We start from the raw sequence: 15,392 nt of genomic DNA, 5'->3' as shown, positions 1-15,392 counted from the left end.
CCCAGAGGAAGACCCAGGACACGCTGGAGGGACTATGTTTCTCGGCTGGCCTGGGAACGCCTTGGGATTCCCCCGGAGGATCTGGCCCAAGTGGCTGGGGAGAGGGAAGTCTGGGTCTCCCTGCTTAGGCTGCTGCCCCCGCGACCCGACCCCGGATAAGCGGAAGAGAATGGATGGATGGATGGATGGATGGATTTTCAAATATCATAAACATAGATAGATAGATAATATATTTGCAACAGAACAGTAAACATGTCAAATGTTTAAACTGAATGTGATAGCCGCAACTCATCTCAAAAACTTGGAACAGGTCTGTTTCTCACTGTGAAACATCCTCTCTTTTAACAGTCTGTAAACGTCCAGGAACTGAGGAAACCATCTGCTGAAGTTGTTGGAGGAAATGTTGTCCCATTCTACTCTGATGTAGGATTCTAGCTGATCAACAGTCCTAAATCATCTTTGTCAGACTTTTTTGTTTCTTGATGCATCAGGTTTTTTTTTTTCAATTGGTGAGAGGTCTGGACTGCAGACAGGCCCATTCAGGGCCTGAACTCTTTTACTACAAATCAATGCCGTTGTAATGGATGCAGTATTAGGTTTAACATTGTCTTGCTGAAATATGTAAGGCCTTTCCTGAAAAAAGTCATATGGATGGGAGCAGATGTTCTAAAATCTGTACATATTTTTCTACGTTGAGGTAGCCTTTCCAGATATGTTAGCTGCCCATGCCAGAGTCATTGGTGTACCCTCATACCATCAGAGAGGCAGGCTTTTGCATTTGTAACAGGCTGGATGGTCCCTCTCTCCTCCTTTATTAAAAGGAAGTGGTGTCCATAGTTTCCAAAAAGAACTTTAAATTTGAATTCATCTGACCAAAGAACAGTTTTCCACTTTGCCTCAGTCCATTTTAAATGAATTTTGACTCAGAGAGGACGGCGTTTTTACATGTGTTCACATCTAGCTTCTTTGCACAATAGAGCTTTTGACCAGCATTTGTTGATGGCACAGTATTGTTTACAATGATTTGTGAAGCTGTTCACTAGCCCATACAGTGATGTTTGTAACAGAATCAGACCTGTTCTTAATGCAGTGGCCTCCGAGGGCCTGAAGATCAGGCATCTGTTATTGACCTAATTAAATGCAAAATACTCATCCAGTTGTTTCTTTTGAGAGATTACAGCTTAGATATGTAAAATTATGTTGATCAAGTGACCTTACCATGTGTAAATGCCCAGGTGCTCAATTGGCTAGGCCAAAACTAGCAAAAAGTCATCCTTTTTTTCCCCCTGTCTCTCCCCCTCATCCAAAACCCTTTTCAAAGTCCCCTTACTCCAGTATTGTCTTGTAAAGCATTTATCTCCCTTCCAACCCAGACACCTTTACTGAAATAATAGGAATCTTGCATTAAATGGTCTCTGAGAGATGCTGGCATCATGGTAGAACCTTGCAATCTGAATTTTGTATTTTTGCCAATAAAAGGATTGGCATTTAGGGGTAATAACTTTGAAATGAGAAACAATGCGACAGTTTGGATGCCAGATTCAGAAAATTTGGACCCAAAATTAAGTTTTTCCATTTTTACGATCCTTGGCTAACTGTCATTTAGTAAAGATTTTTTTAGTAAAAAAAAAAAAGATTAAAGTTGACAGGAAAGTTCAAAATATGGCTATTTATTATGTGATATACTGTAAAAAACAAAAAGGCACTTTTGAAATATTTTTTTAAACAAAAATACAATTAAAATAGATACTAATTGTTTGCACCTAATTTGAATGCTAATTTAAGTCACATTTACAAATAAATTAATTTAACATAAATGAAATGGTGCAAACAAAGCACCAACACATGTCTCACGTCAAGGCCAATGAATAACAACAGAGAACTCAAAAATAGAGAAATGCTGTACTGTACTGTGCTTTTTGTGGCACAAGCTGCATCTAATGCCGAATTTAATAGCACCATTTTACTGGTAAACAAGAATAATATTTTCATTAAGCACAAAACATGCTTACCGTATTCAGTCTTGTAAAGCCACCAGCTGAATTTTAGCTCAACTAACCATTTTTGGTTAAACCCGCTTGTTCCACGTTTATTGCTGTGGCTCTAACGACGTGCTAACTCCAGGTAGCTGAAGGTGGCTTGGCCTCAGGGCTAATTAGAGTCCCACAGGGCTCCGCGCTGATACAGGCGAACCAAAATCGTCCATTATGAACGGAGGGTGGCACGCGCGGTCCGCACCAAGTTATAAAAGGTGCCCGACGTGACACCGTGCGGGACCTTCGCGCAGGGGCGGGGACAGCGCGATTACTGTCTGTTGGCACGCACACCCTCGCGCTGTGAGGTAGATAAAGGTAGCCGTTTCGGGGATGCGGGTGGGAAAAAACGTGTATAAAAAATGACGTATTTATAATAAACAAGACCACAAGGCCGCCAGGCTTATAATACGCTGAGGGAAACCCTGCTGATTGGATAAACAATGTTTACTTATAGCTGTTTGTCTATTGATTAACCAACTGTTTTGAAACTGGACAGATTTCAGTGTAAAGGTCATACACCAGAGAAAATTTACCAAAACAGTACATGTTTAACAGTTGATGCCCATCTCACGGTAAATCCAACCTTGGGACAATACGATATCAGGGCATTATCAAAGAAATATGACACCATATAGCTCTGAGGTCAAAGAGGTTGTGATGGTCGACCATTTAGGGATGCTAATGAAGATGTTGTCATGCACGTCATACCCATTGTTGAGTTTAAGTTCACATAAAACATTAACTTCTGTTTTCTTGGAATTAGTTAATGGATGACTCAGATCTGTTTTACTGCCTAGTGTTTAAAAAAAAACTAACACTTTTAACAGATTCACACCTCTTTGATAAATGTGACATCTGTTTTGGACCACTTTCAGCACAAGATAATTAGATTTGTTGTTACAAATGACACCTCTTTAATGACGACAAAGTAAACGGTGTGCCACAACTTTGTCACAAAAAAGACAACTTGAAATAAAGTTTGAGGGATGTTTTTTTGTGTGTCCCCAACCAGTATACAGAGATGCTGATTTTTGTGACTAAATAATCCTAATCAGTTTTTTTTTAAATATATATACCTGTTCTTTTATGGTTTCTTTAGGTTTGAGTTAAAAATTGTTCTTGCAATAGTTTTTTTTGCTGTTTTCCCCAGTCTCTCACAGTTCTCTTCTAAGGCATGACGCAAAGTGATTAATTGCCCCCACACTTTTCTACCTCTCAGGGTTGAAGTCTTTTTCTCACCGGCTGTTCTGTTTGAGATGATAAGATAGTGTCGTAGCAGAGGTTATTTATGTACAGATTGTTCGGGTGGAAATGATGGGCATTAGTGAAGTGACTTTAAGCCAGACAAGGTTATGTTGATAAAATAGTCTGCTTTCTCTAACCTTCCCTTATGTAGCTTTCTTTTGTTTTGTCTTTAGCTAAAATAAAATACTTTTTAAACAAATTGTTTGTTAAGCATTGCGCTAAAAACTGTTTGAAAAAATATTCAAACTTTTGGGTTTCACGTTAAGTACACTATCTTGTTGCAGAAACTATAACTGTAAATGCAAGAGTTTCAATATATCCATTTTGGTTAAAAAGTTAGAGGGTCAACATTTTTCAATAGCGTATTAAGATCACTCAGAAGGAAGGAAATTTGAGGAGGAAGTCTTATTTATTTTTTGATAATCTTGAGATTACAGCAATCAATGTTGAGTAAAAATTCAAAATGGTGTTTTAAGCATAAAGAAGTGAACTTGGTGCAGTTTATTGAGTAAACAAAACAAAAAGGGGATTTTCTTGAGCCAGTTCTAGGTGTGGTCTTAATTACTGCTTCAGCAGCATCAATCACAACAGACAAACTTGGAGAACTTCCTTCAGTCCTTCACAATAAGAGTCTCAAACATACACACTGAGTGTTGACATATACTTTCAGAACATGTGAAGCTTTAACAAGTTGTAATTTCTTTTCTTGTCTCTGGTAAAACTCATACTCCAGCCAAAACCGGTGACTTTTAAAGATGTTATTTATAAGTTGTCTACAGCTCCAGATAGTTTTTTGTTTTTTTTAAATTGTATTTCGATTTTATTCTCGGATCTGGAAAATCTTATTTAATTTCTTTTCTCTTTTGATTGACTCCAATTTATTCAGATTGAACCTGGATATTAACGTTCCCATAAAAACAATCCAAAGCTTCTGTCTTCATTTTCTGTCATACTTGAACTCCCCAATTATATTGTCAACTTTTTTTTGATAATGTGATTTAAGGGTTCATAATTGTCATTTGATCTTCTATGAATATGTTGAAGCTTGAGGTTTACTTCAAGTTGTCTGCTGCCCTCTGGTGGTCGTGCTCAACTTCTGTTTACTCTATTTTTTTATTTTTGTGACCTGTTTACATTGTAATTTTTTACAGTAAGGCGGGTATGGTTTCAGTTACATGCATTTTCTAAATGTCTTCCATCTCTTCTGACCTATTGTTATGTCTCTGCTATTCTTCTCAGGTCTCAGATGACCTGCTTGATGTTGGCAGCCAGGGATGGCTATAGTAGGGTCATAAACCTGCTGGCGTCCCATGGTGTCAAAATCAACATCCAGGACAAGATGGGATACACAGTTTGTTCAGTTTTCTGTCTTCTTTTTGTTGTAGCAGATCCTTTTTGCACAAACTGCAGCTCTCAGGGCCCTACTTAAAGTGTATTTAATGTAGACATGAAATCTTCAAGTTGGCATTTTTAAAAATTTGTCTTAACTGATTTTCATGAATTTTGTCAGGCTTTGTCCATAGCGGTTCAGTACGGCAGAGAGGAGGCAGTGTTAAAGCTCCTTCAGTTGGGAGCAGACAAAACTATAGGAACAAAGAATGGCAAAAGCCCTGCTGATCTGGCTGAAATTTTCAATCACGCACAGGTAACTTTCGTACTACTTGAAAGCTCTAATGTGCATTAATTAGTCTAGTAACATACACTTTTTGTTGTTCTCTGTACTGTCAAAATCATTACTGTTCATTTTTCTGTAAAAATTTTCATCTTGCCCTTTTAACACACACTGTCGACAGATAGCCCGAATTTTGGCTTCTTCGTCCCACCTTTCCACTGTTCAGGCCTTTACTTCTACAGAAAAGAGCCTATGTAAATTCTTCAAGACAAACTCTGAATCTCCATCCTCCAAGGAACGGTAAGACAAATACAGAAGTAGTTTGTGTTTTCTGTTACTATTGACAGAAAAACTCAAAAGCCAGAAGAACCAAATTATTTGGGAGAAGTTTCTGGGACGGATGAGACAACACTGAAGCTTTTTGGCTTTAATCACATTTTTTTTTTTTTTAAATTATTGTGAAAGATAACAGCAAATGTATGTCTGTAAATGATGTCGGGGGGTGGCTTGATATAAAAAACCTAGTATAACTAGTAACCGTATTTTTTGCACTATAGGGCGTACTGTCAATGAATCGTCAATTTTCGAATTTTTGTCATATATAAGGCACACCGGACTATAAGGCGTTATCGTTATTTTTGTAACTTCATACGGATTGCGCATGCCGCGCTCTATTCAAGATGGACGATTTCGGTGCTCTAGCAGAGCTTGTTTGCCTGTATCAGCATTTATATGAACCCTCTATGAGAGATCACAAAGATAATCAAATGGTTCAGAACTCATGGAAGGATACTGCACCGATGTAGTATAAATGCCTACACCGCTAGTTTAGATCCGCATGCGGAGCATTGCGAGACACTGCAAAGAGTGACTGTAACTGAACCTTAATGCTGCAAGCAGTGCGGCGTTGTAGTTTACCAATGTCGTACTAAACCATTATGACTTCTTACATATATAAGGCACTCCGGATTATAAGGCACACTTTTGTTTTTTAAGAAAATTGAAGGCTTTTAATTGCGCCTTATAGTTTGGAAAATACCATAACTGAAAATTGAGCCAAAACGTGAAATCTAAAACAAGTTAGTTTAATCAACAAAACTCAAGTCAAAAGATAGTTACCACCATCTTAAACATCTTTCACCATAAACAGAGGACACCCATCTCAAAAAGAAGAATAAATACTATACTTCCTAAACTCTAGAGGGCAACCTACACAACCACAGACTGCTAAGTGGCCGCCTTCTCAAGATTTTGTGCTCCTTATAAGCAGAGTGTAGTCAGCTGAGCTGTATTTACTTAAATGGACATTTCCTGGCAAAAATTATGGAATCACCGCTCTTGGAGGATGCTCTTTCAAGTGTTTTTAATTTTGAGTTAAAAAAGTGAACAGACATGCCTTTGTAGAGATGTTGTACAAATCGAATTGACATGATTCATGGCTCCAATGTAATTCATGTCAGTTGAAACAAAGGAGAGGATTATGAAACTTAAGAAGATAAAATCATCACATTCATCCATTTTCTACTGCTTATTTGTGGTCTGGTCTTGGAGACAACAGGTCCAGGAGGGAAACCCAGACATCCCTGTCCTCAGTGACATTCTCCAGCTCTTCTTGTGGGATCCCAAGGCATTCCTAGGCCAGAAGCTACGTATTCTCTCCAGCAAATTTTGGCTCTGCCCCAAGGTCTCTTCCCAGTGGAGCATGCCTGAAAAAACCTCATGATACAAACCTCATGACTGTTTGTGAGGGGACCAGTAAATTAAGAATTTTGCCTTTGGACTCAATTCCACAACTGATTGAAGCACTGGATTTGGGACAAGGGACAGCCCCTGGCAGAATCCAATCTACACAGAGAATGAGCTAGACTTTGTTATACAGGGACCGGATAGTTCTCAAAAGCAACCCAGGCACACCATACTCCCTCAACCCCCCTCACAGAATGCCTTGCACAACATTGTCATAAGCCTTCTTCAGATCTACAAAACACATGAAGACTGGAGAGTCAAACTCCCATGACTCCCTTAGCAACCCGGCATGGGTGAAAATCTGACCTTCCTATTATATTTTTACTGTCCGTTTGTTAGTTTTATGTTCTTGGGATGGTGTTACCTGACTGCATGTTAATAGCTGTCTGTGATGTATAGTTTCAAGTCTGAATATGTGACAGGGTTTCCCCCAGTGTATTACAAGCCTGGCGGGCTGCCGGGCTGTGGTGACCCGGCCGCCAGGCTAAGCTCCCCTTGTTCATTATAAATACGTCAATTTTTATACACATTTTTTCCCCCCGCTCACACCCCCGAAACCGCTACCTTTATCTACTGCACCGTGCAAGGGTGTGCACGGTGACAGTGACGCAATCGCGCTGTCCCCACCCCTGCACGAAGGTCCTGCTCAGTGTCACGTAGTGCACCTTTTATAACTTGGTGCGGACCGCACGTGCCGCGCTCCGTTCACAATGGACGATTTTGCTGCTCTAGCGGAGCTGTTTCGCCTGTATCAGCGCGGAGCCCTGTGGGACTCTGAGCCCTGAGGCCGAGCCACCTTCAGCTACCTGGAGTTAACACGTTGTTGGAGCCACAGCGATAAACATGGAACGAGCGGGTTTAACCAAAAATGGTTAGTTGAGCTAAAATTCAGTGGGTGGCCTTACAAGACCGAATATGGTAAGCATGTTTTGTGCTTAATGAAAATACTATCCTTGTTTACCAGTAAAATGGTGCTATTAAATTCGGCATTAGATGCAGCCTGTGCCACAAAAAGCACAGTACAGTACAGCATCTCTCTATTTTTGAGTTCTCTGTTGTTATTCATTGGCCTTGATGTGAGACGTGTTGGTGCTTTGTTTGCACCATTTCATTTATGTTAAATTAATTTATTTGTAAATGTGACTTAAATTAGCATTCAAATTAGGTGCAAACAATTAGTATTTATTTTAATTGTATTTTTGTTTAAAAAGTATTTCAAAAGTGCATTTTTGTTTTTTACAGTATATCGCATAATAAATAGCCATATTTTGAACTTTCCTGTCAACTTTAATTTTTTTTTTTACTAAATCACGATCGGCCAGCGAACGGCCGGTGAATGGCCACCTACCACCAGGCTTGGCCTCTTTTCTGGGGGAAACCCTGTGTGAGTTTGAAGCCAAACCACAGATCAGCATGAAATAATATAACTCTTATAACTCTAATTCATGTCTGCAAAAAGTTCATATTCATTAAATATTAATCGCTGTACCCAGTAATGTCTGCTACATTTTAGTATTTATTATTACAATATTGCTTTACATCAGTCCTTTCAGTGCCGTCTTTAATTACACTGTTGCCTGTTTGCATATTGTCCCCTGTTGGATTTTCAGCATGCTGGTGCCTGTGTGGCAGGTGGTGTTGATCCATTGTCCTACCAAACATAAACAATAATATACTTGTTCCACGAATGTTTAGTCGTTTAGTCTGCTGCATAATTACCATCAGGCAAAAACATTGTCGTCAACTCTGTGTGGAACATGGGATTACTGCTTGTCAACAAACAGGAAAGGTTTCCCCTCTTGTCAGCAACAAAGACTTTACAAACCACAATTATTTTCAAATAAAAAAAAAATCAAGAGGAAAAATGCTTTTTACTTTACTTTTTGCCCAACACTGTCAACATAAAGGTCAGAAGTTCAGTTTGTAAGTTGGAACTAAAAGTGTATTTAAATTTTTAAAAGTTCCTACATTAGCTTAAATTTCTGCATCTAAGGACATGAACTGAGCACATGGATCATCTCAAGTATCTGTTTCTGTTAAACTATCATTACAAACACATTACTTTTCATACACACCTGTCACAGCCCGTTATCTTTTATAATAGTCCATACTTTTGGTAATGCAGTTAAGTCCTTTTTTGAGTGTTAATTTGCCCTTTCAGTGCAACCAAGCTTGATGAACTTGAGCTTCTCCTGCACGGCCTTGATCTGGGCTACCTGGCCAACATCCTGTCTGTAAGTACATTATTACACAATGAGATGTTATGTACAGTCATGAGGGAAAAAAAAGTCTGGTGCCCTTTTATCAGTTCTGCAGTTTTACTTATCAAGACAAAAAAAAATTATCTGGGGTCTCATTTATAAAACTGGTGTACACACAAAACAGAGCCTGAAACTTGCGTATGTCACTTTCCATGTAAAGTTTGTGATCTATAAAACACAAACTTGACTGGAAAATGTGCTGTCTTTCACGCAAACTCTGAGTCATGTGTACCATATACAGTTGTTTTGGAGACGGGGGGTGGGGGGGAACTGGTGACACAGATGGTGAAGTGGGTAATTGAAGCTACAGTGGACCGTGATTCCTCTCAGATATTTAATTTCTCTCCATAATCAAACTTTAGTCTTAGGTAGACTTTTATCATATATGGAAGTGCATTGGATCTTGTAAATATGAGATATGGTGTCTATTTTTTTTTAATATGGTGAATGCAATGCACTTCCGTAATCATAAGCTTTTAAAACAGCATATTATTTATGCTTCCACTGGTGAGCCTATAGTTTTCTCCCAATCACATTCCTCTCTCTGGATAATCACCAGTGTGATATGTACCACAGATTACGTCACACATGATGTCAAGTCTGCTCTATCTTGCTACCTACAGAATCTGTCCAATCTTGGATTTTAGCATGTCCATTTCTGTGTCTGTTAATGGAGCCTCCCGCTGTGGTGCTCTGATAGGATCCAAGGAATGGGCTGTAGGTTTTTAATGTATGCACGCTGTTGTACTCTGATTTCATTTTGCAGAGAATGAACCTCCATCCCAATGTAGTTGAAGCTGTTATGTTCTTCTCGTCTAACTTGAAAAGCAGCTTTCAGTTTTGGGATAATAGTTGAAGAAAACATGTCTGAACCACCCCATACAAAGTCATCTATATGGCATGCAAGAACTCCTGTCACCTTACAGAAATCATCTTGCCAGTAGAAGACAGCTGGATCAACTTTTGACACAGTTCCTCCCAGCTTCTGCATGGTTTCTTTCACCTTGTTGTACCAGAAGAAGGAAGCATCTGCCAAGCCATAAACACATTTATTTAACTTCCATACGATTCCTTCACTCTCTTCCTCTTGAGGTGGACGGAGATACACATCCCGTATTCAATATTTACCTTGCAAAAAAGCTGCTTTGATGTCCAGAGAGTTTAGCTTCCATTTCTTTTGACATATAACGGCTACAATCATCTTTAGAGATTCAGAAGAACAAGTGGGTGAATCCCAGTTCTTGAATGTTAATTTCTTCAAAGCCTCTTGCAACCAGTCTAGCTTTGGGTACTATGCTTGCTTGTGTTTTCTTGAGTGTGCACACCCACCTCGTTGGTATGCATTTCGGACCTTCATCTTTTTCCTCCACAAATACATTGTTTCTTTTCCAGTTCTCAAGTTCAGTTTGTTTAGCATGTGAGAAAATATCCTCATTCACCACTAATATTTCATCTCTGTTGTCAGTATTGGTCTTGACATGTTCAACCGCTTCGAGGTTGCTTACTTGTCCTATATCAACTGACCCTGTAGATCCAGCAATTTCCTCTGGCTCAGTGTATTCTAAGTTGTACCGGTTTTTGTGTTTCCCACTGGCTTTTCCTGCCTGGCTTGTTATTTTTCCAGCATATTTTTGACCCGTTTCTTTGTCTGTGTACTTAACTCTTTGTCAAGCTTTTAGTTTTATTCCTTCACTCAATTATTGTGTGTGCCAGTGGGAGACCATCCTCTTCCGGTTGTCCTGGATCACAGGAGGATTTGTTGTTTTCTGCAACACCATGTGGTTCATCGTTTGTTGGTGTCATCTCCTCCTCATGTTCGCTTTCAAAATCAAGTTCTTCATCAAGTACTGCTGCTGGTGTCTTTAAAAGGTGGTCATACGTTTTAACTGTAGTTTCTTTTTCATTTTCTTCTAGTTTCTCTTGTGTCTTATTCACTTTTCTCAGCTTAGACTGCTGTACTCTGACATATGTTCCACCATGCCTGACAAATATTACTACACCATCTTGGCCAATAACCACACCTGGCCCTTTCCACTCCTGACAGTCTGTATGTTTATAGTAGACTTTGTGTCCTGTTTTATATTTGTCATTTGTGGGTCGCAGCTGTTTTCGGAGGGCTCTTCGGATCCTCTCAGAACATTCAGCCTCAGCAAAGGCTTTTCTTATGCCATGCAGTGTTGCAGTGTGATGACCCATCTGTGTATTGACATCAGTTTCTCCCACACACTCCCTTTTCCCCGCCCCATGTTCCCTCACATACAACACATGTGCAGTATACTACTTACAACTTCACATTCCCTTGTGGGGGGTGGAGCATGCCCAATCTCAGTTTTTGGCAGACCATCACTTTTCGGCGCAACACCTGTCATCCTTCTTTCAAAAGGTGTCAGTTCGGGTACACCCTTACCCCAACCTGTGGCCAAAATGCTCTGGCGGTGGCTGGTTAGTCGCTTTTTTGCCTCCACCCTAAAATATGACCACTTTTTCTTCACCTCAGCCACAGTCCTAGGCGGGACCTTGTGTGCAAACTTTTAGGTACAGGTGTGATTTATAAAGGGAAGTTGCTTTCTGGTATGCGTACACACGGTTTTATAAATCCGAATTATTTTTGGTCTACATCATTTTCACCTTTTTGGCGTATGTACACTTTTAGTATGAATCCTACGCAATATTTTATAAATGAGACCCCTGGCCTTCACCTGGTTCTAAAATTAGTCAACAGATTCCACCATGTCGTTATTTTTTTAAACAAAACCAAAATGGAAAAGCTTCATGTGAAGAACTAAGTTTGCCCTTGCTGCTTCCACAGGATTTGGGAGTGAAAGTATCAGTCATGTACTGCTGATCAAATGTATTAACTGATTATCAGTGTGAACATATCTATAAAAGCAGTTTTGTCAGCTTGCTGCTCCGTGTGTGTGTGTTAACATAATTCTAAAATAATTAAGAAAAATAATAAAATGCCACGGTTCAGCAATGGCCTTGTAGAAGCAACGACTGCTGCCTGACAGGTGCTGCCAGGAAAGGGTTAAAAGTCATTTCCAAACAATTTGAAGTCCTTCATTCTACATAGTTAAAATTTGTGACAGAACAGTTAGGAGAAAAGCCTTCTCTGTATAAAGAATATGAATCACAGGACTCCTGCAACAATGTTTTTTGGCTACACACAGCTACACACAGCTTTTCAATTTAGTCTTTTATTCATAAATAATGACATGTTAAATAAAAAATGTTAATATTTTGAATAAAGAAAAATTGAATAATTACCATTGAATTCAACGTGTTTGTTTAAAATCGACATACCTCTTTTAAATGTATTTAATAAATTAATATTTGAATATTCAGTAGCAGAGTAAGAGCTATATGAGTCAACATGTCAACACCTGAAAAAAATTGAGATGTATTTTTTATTTTTATGTTAAATATCCCATTTATTTATATGGAAGGGACGGGACTTAAAACTTCTACTAAGACCAGGCTATTGGGGACACTGGTCCCCTCCCAGCTTCAACTTCTGGGTTTCTGTCCAATGTGTAGATTTTAACTGCCAATAGTCTTTGTATACTTGGGATAATATTGAAATAATTTTAGAACCTGGTGAAAATGGATGCAGATATGCCCAGCACGTTTCATTCTTGTCTCTGCCCAATCACAATTAAGTCCACATGCAGGGAAAAGCTCCTACTTAAAGTTTTGGGGTGTAAAAATGTTTGGTACATTGTTCAGTTTTAAAAAAGGAAAAAAACAAAAAAAAAAAACAAACCTTGTTTACCTCTGGCAATGACTGTATCTTTGGTGTTTTTAGTCAGCTACCTTTTTAGTGATCATAGATTTGTTAATTTATCTTACTGATGCCAAGATGATTAGCAGAGATGGTACACTACATCACAGAGTACAATACTCTATTAAGAGCATAGGGGATATATAGCAACCTTGAAATTTGCTTGGCACAGCTGCTTCATTGACAGATTGACATTTATTTGCACGGGAATGTGTCATGACATGTCTAGTTTATATATTTGTCTTGCAGATGGTTTGATGTGACCTGACTCAAACTAAGGGTCAGCTGAAGTTTTCAGCCTTAAGTGAAATATGAGGACTGGGCTAGACAGGTGCAAGTAGCTTGTTGTTTGTGTTTGGGTAAAAAGCCCTGTGCAGGTACATCTGTTACAGGAGAAGCTGTTGTATTTTTACTGTAAGTGGGTAAATTCTGTTCCTTTTCAGATTTTTTATTTTTTATTTTATTTTTTCCTCCTGTCATGCTCAGGAAAACGACATCACTTGGAGCTGCCTGTTAACCATGGAGAAGGACGACCTTGAAATGGTAGATTTGTATGTCTTTTCAGTTACTGTATATGCTGTCAGGCCTGAGGGTGACCCAGAAAAAGACAGGAGAGACTGTCACATTTATGACATGAAACTGATTAATTAAACTGTGATTCTGTTAACTTTGTCTAAAAATCAAAATAAAATGAAAGAAGTTACAACATTTGAACATTTAAAAAAAAATGCACAGAAAGTAAATTAGACCTACATTTTTTTGTTGGTTTCTCATTTATCAGATTGGTATCACAGACCCTGAGGACCAGCAGAAGTTGTTGAGGGCTGTTCAGCAGATGCACCTAGACAAAGTGGACCTAGACTCAATTAGCTCTCTTGGAGCTGGAGACATGGGGTAAGATATCACTTCTCAATGTTCAGCAGTAGTGTTGCAGGCAGCACATGTTCACAACAAATCAGTACTAAAACTGTACATTGTTATACTTGAGGATCACTTTGTCTTTCAGGAGACCAATATATCAACCCAATTCAAAAAGTTTTGGTTGCTTTTTAAAAAGTCTCAAAATTATACAGAAGTTCAGTAAGCTTTAAAACAAAAATCCTATTAAACTGCAGCAGTTTCAAAATAACATTCCTCATTTTAAGTTCCCGAATGCATTGACATTACATTATATATAAGAATCCTCTGATTCTGGGCAATTTAAAAATATGTCTGAGAACAGGAACACAAAAAAAAATCTGCTTTTAAAAATGTTACTTTCATTTGAGGTTGCTTTTAGAAATCTTGGGTGTTTTTCAAACTAATGGGAAAAGGGACCAACCAGCTCATCAGTATTTGCTGTAAAAGTCTGCAGCCCAGATGGCATAAGAGTGCTTCAGTGACTATGGAACAGTCAACTTGCATATCTGGAAAGGTACTTAAAGGTAGGATCAGGTTTAAGAGCAACAAATAGTCAAACCTAGACAACAGTCAATTTCACAGTTCCACTTTTAATCTGGGCCTGAGACACCTTTCTGCATCAATGTTGTGTGAAAGTATCTGCAAAGGGTTTGAAAGTTGATCCAGTACTGATGTGCCTTCTGATTTCACAGTGTGGAAATCTGTGAACTGTGTGTGCCAGGACATGCATGGCCCTGAGCTGCCTCTTTTGGCATGTGCAAATTAGCAAGTGGGTACTGATGTTTAAAAGGTGCTAAAGTATTTTTTTCCTGGGAAGGCCTAGCATTAGAAAGAAAATGTCAAATTGCACACTTCGTGTATTAGAGCAGCGTTAGTGTATATTAAGTCTAAGTGCTGAACGGGCCTACTTGCAGTCCAAACCTTTTTCCACCCAAAAACGTTGGAGCATCACAAAATTTAGAAAATACAACAAAGAACAACATGTGACTGTTGAACAACTAAAATCAAATTTTTGATAAGAATTAAACTTTTCCCTCCAGAAGGTCCGGAATGTCATCCCAGTTTTAGATGATTACAGACTTGATAGGGAAGGAATAAGAAAAATATTATTCACATAATCTTATATTCAGAGCACAGTACAAACATGGCATCAAACTTATCAAATAGATTTTAAGATTTCAGCATTTTAAACTCCTAAAACTGTCTGATAAAGCAGCCAGTTGCAAAAAAGTTGTCACACACAACTCAAAACAACCTTGATTGAAGTGGCAAAAAGTTAAAACTTGTCAGCCTCCTCCACATCCCCCCACCACCATCTCTTTAAAATGCCCTGGCTATCCTCCTCCACTAGAAGTCATCCATCAACCTGATGACTGTCTCACTGTCCAGGTTCTACACCTCCCATCCCCACGGTAGAGCCCCTAGCCAGGCTCTAATGGTTTAAGTGGAGCTCTAATGATTTGTAAGGTGAAAGGCAATTGTTGGTTGCAATAAGCAAGGAAAAGCCAGTGGCAAAGGCCAAACACTTCATGAATCCTCTGTTGAACTGGACCTGTTGGCTTCCCTCTACCGCCCCTCCTGGAGAAGAAACTCTTTTTGTAGACCTTTGCATCAGTCCCATTTGAGAAGTTGGAATAGTCCTGCAGGAAAGCTATTATTAATATGATTTTCCATCCATCCATCCATTCTCTTCCGCTTATCCGGGGTCGGGTCACGGGGGTAGCAGCCTAAGCAGGGAGACCCAGACTTCCCTCTCCCCAGCCACTTGGGCCAGCTACTCCGGGGGAATCCCAAGGCGTTCCCAGGCCAGC

At 39.2% G+C, this 15,392-nt stretch overlaps 1 protein-coding gene across 1 annotated transcript in view; it reads left to right on the top strand.

Moving 5' to 3' along the window:
• Positions 1 to 15,392, top strand: part of asz1 (ankyrin repeat, SAM and basic leucine zipper domain containing 1) — a 60,493-nt gene that overhangs the window by 20,342 nt on the left and 24,759 nt on the right. The window contains exons 5-10 of the mRNA XM_017440004.3: positions 4,521 to 4,632; positions 4,792 to 4,926; positions 5,075 to 5,193; positions 8,801 to 8,873; positions 13,168 to 13,224; positions 13,463 to 13,575. Coding sequence (XP_017295493.1) covers positions 4,521 to 4,632; positions 4,792 to 4,926; positions 5,075 to 5,193; positions 8,801 to 8,873; positions 13,168 to 13,224; positions 13,463 to 13,575 — 609 coding nt within the window. The remainder of the gene's footprint in view (positions 1 to 4,520; positions 4,633 to 4,791; positions 4,927 to 5,074; positions 5,194 to 8,800; positions 8,874 to 13,167; positions 13,225 to 13,462; positions 13,576 to 15,392) is intronic.

Source organism: Kryptolebias marmoratus, linkage group LG17 (assembly GCF_001649575.2).
Source record: "Kryptolebias marmoratus isolate JLee-2015 linkage group LG17, ASM164957v2, whole genome shotgun sequence".
Taxonomy (NCBI): domain Eukaryota; kingdom Metazoa; phylum Chordata; class Actinopteri; order Cyprinodontiformes; family Rivulidae; genus Kryptolebias; species Kryptolebias marmoratus.
Note: the sequence above shows the minus strand (reverse complement) of the source record. Positions and strands in the feature narration are given on the sequence as shown.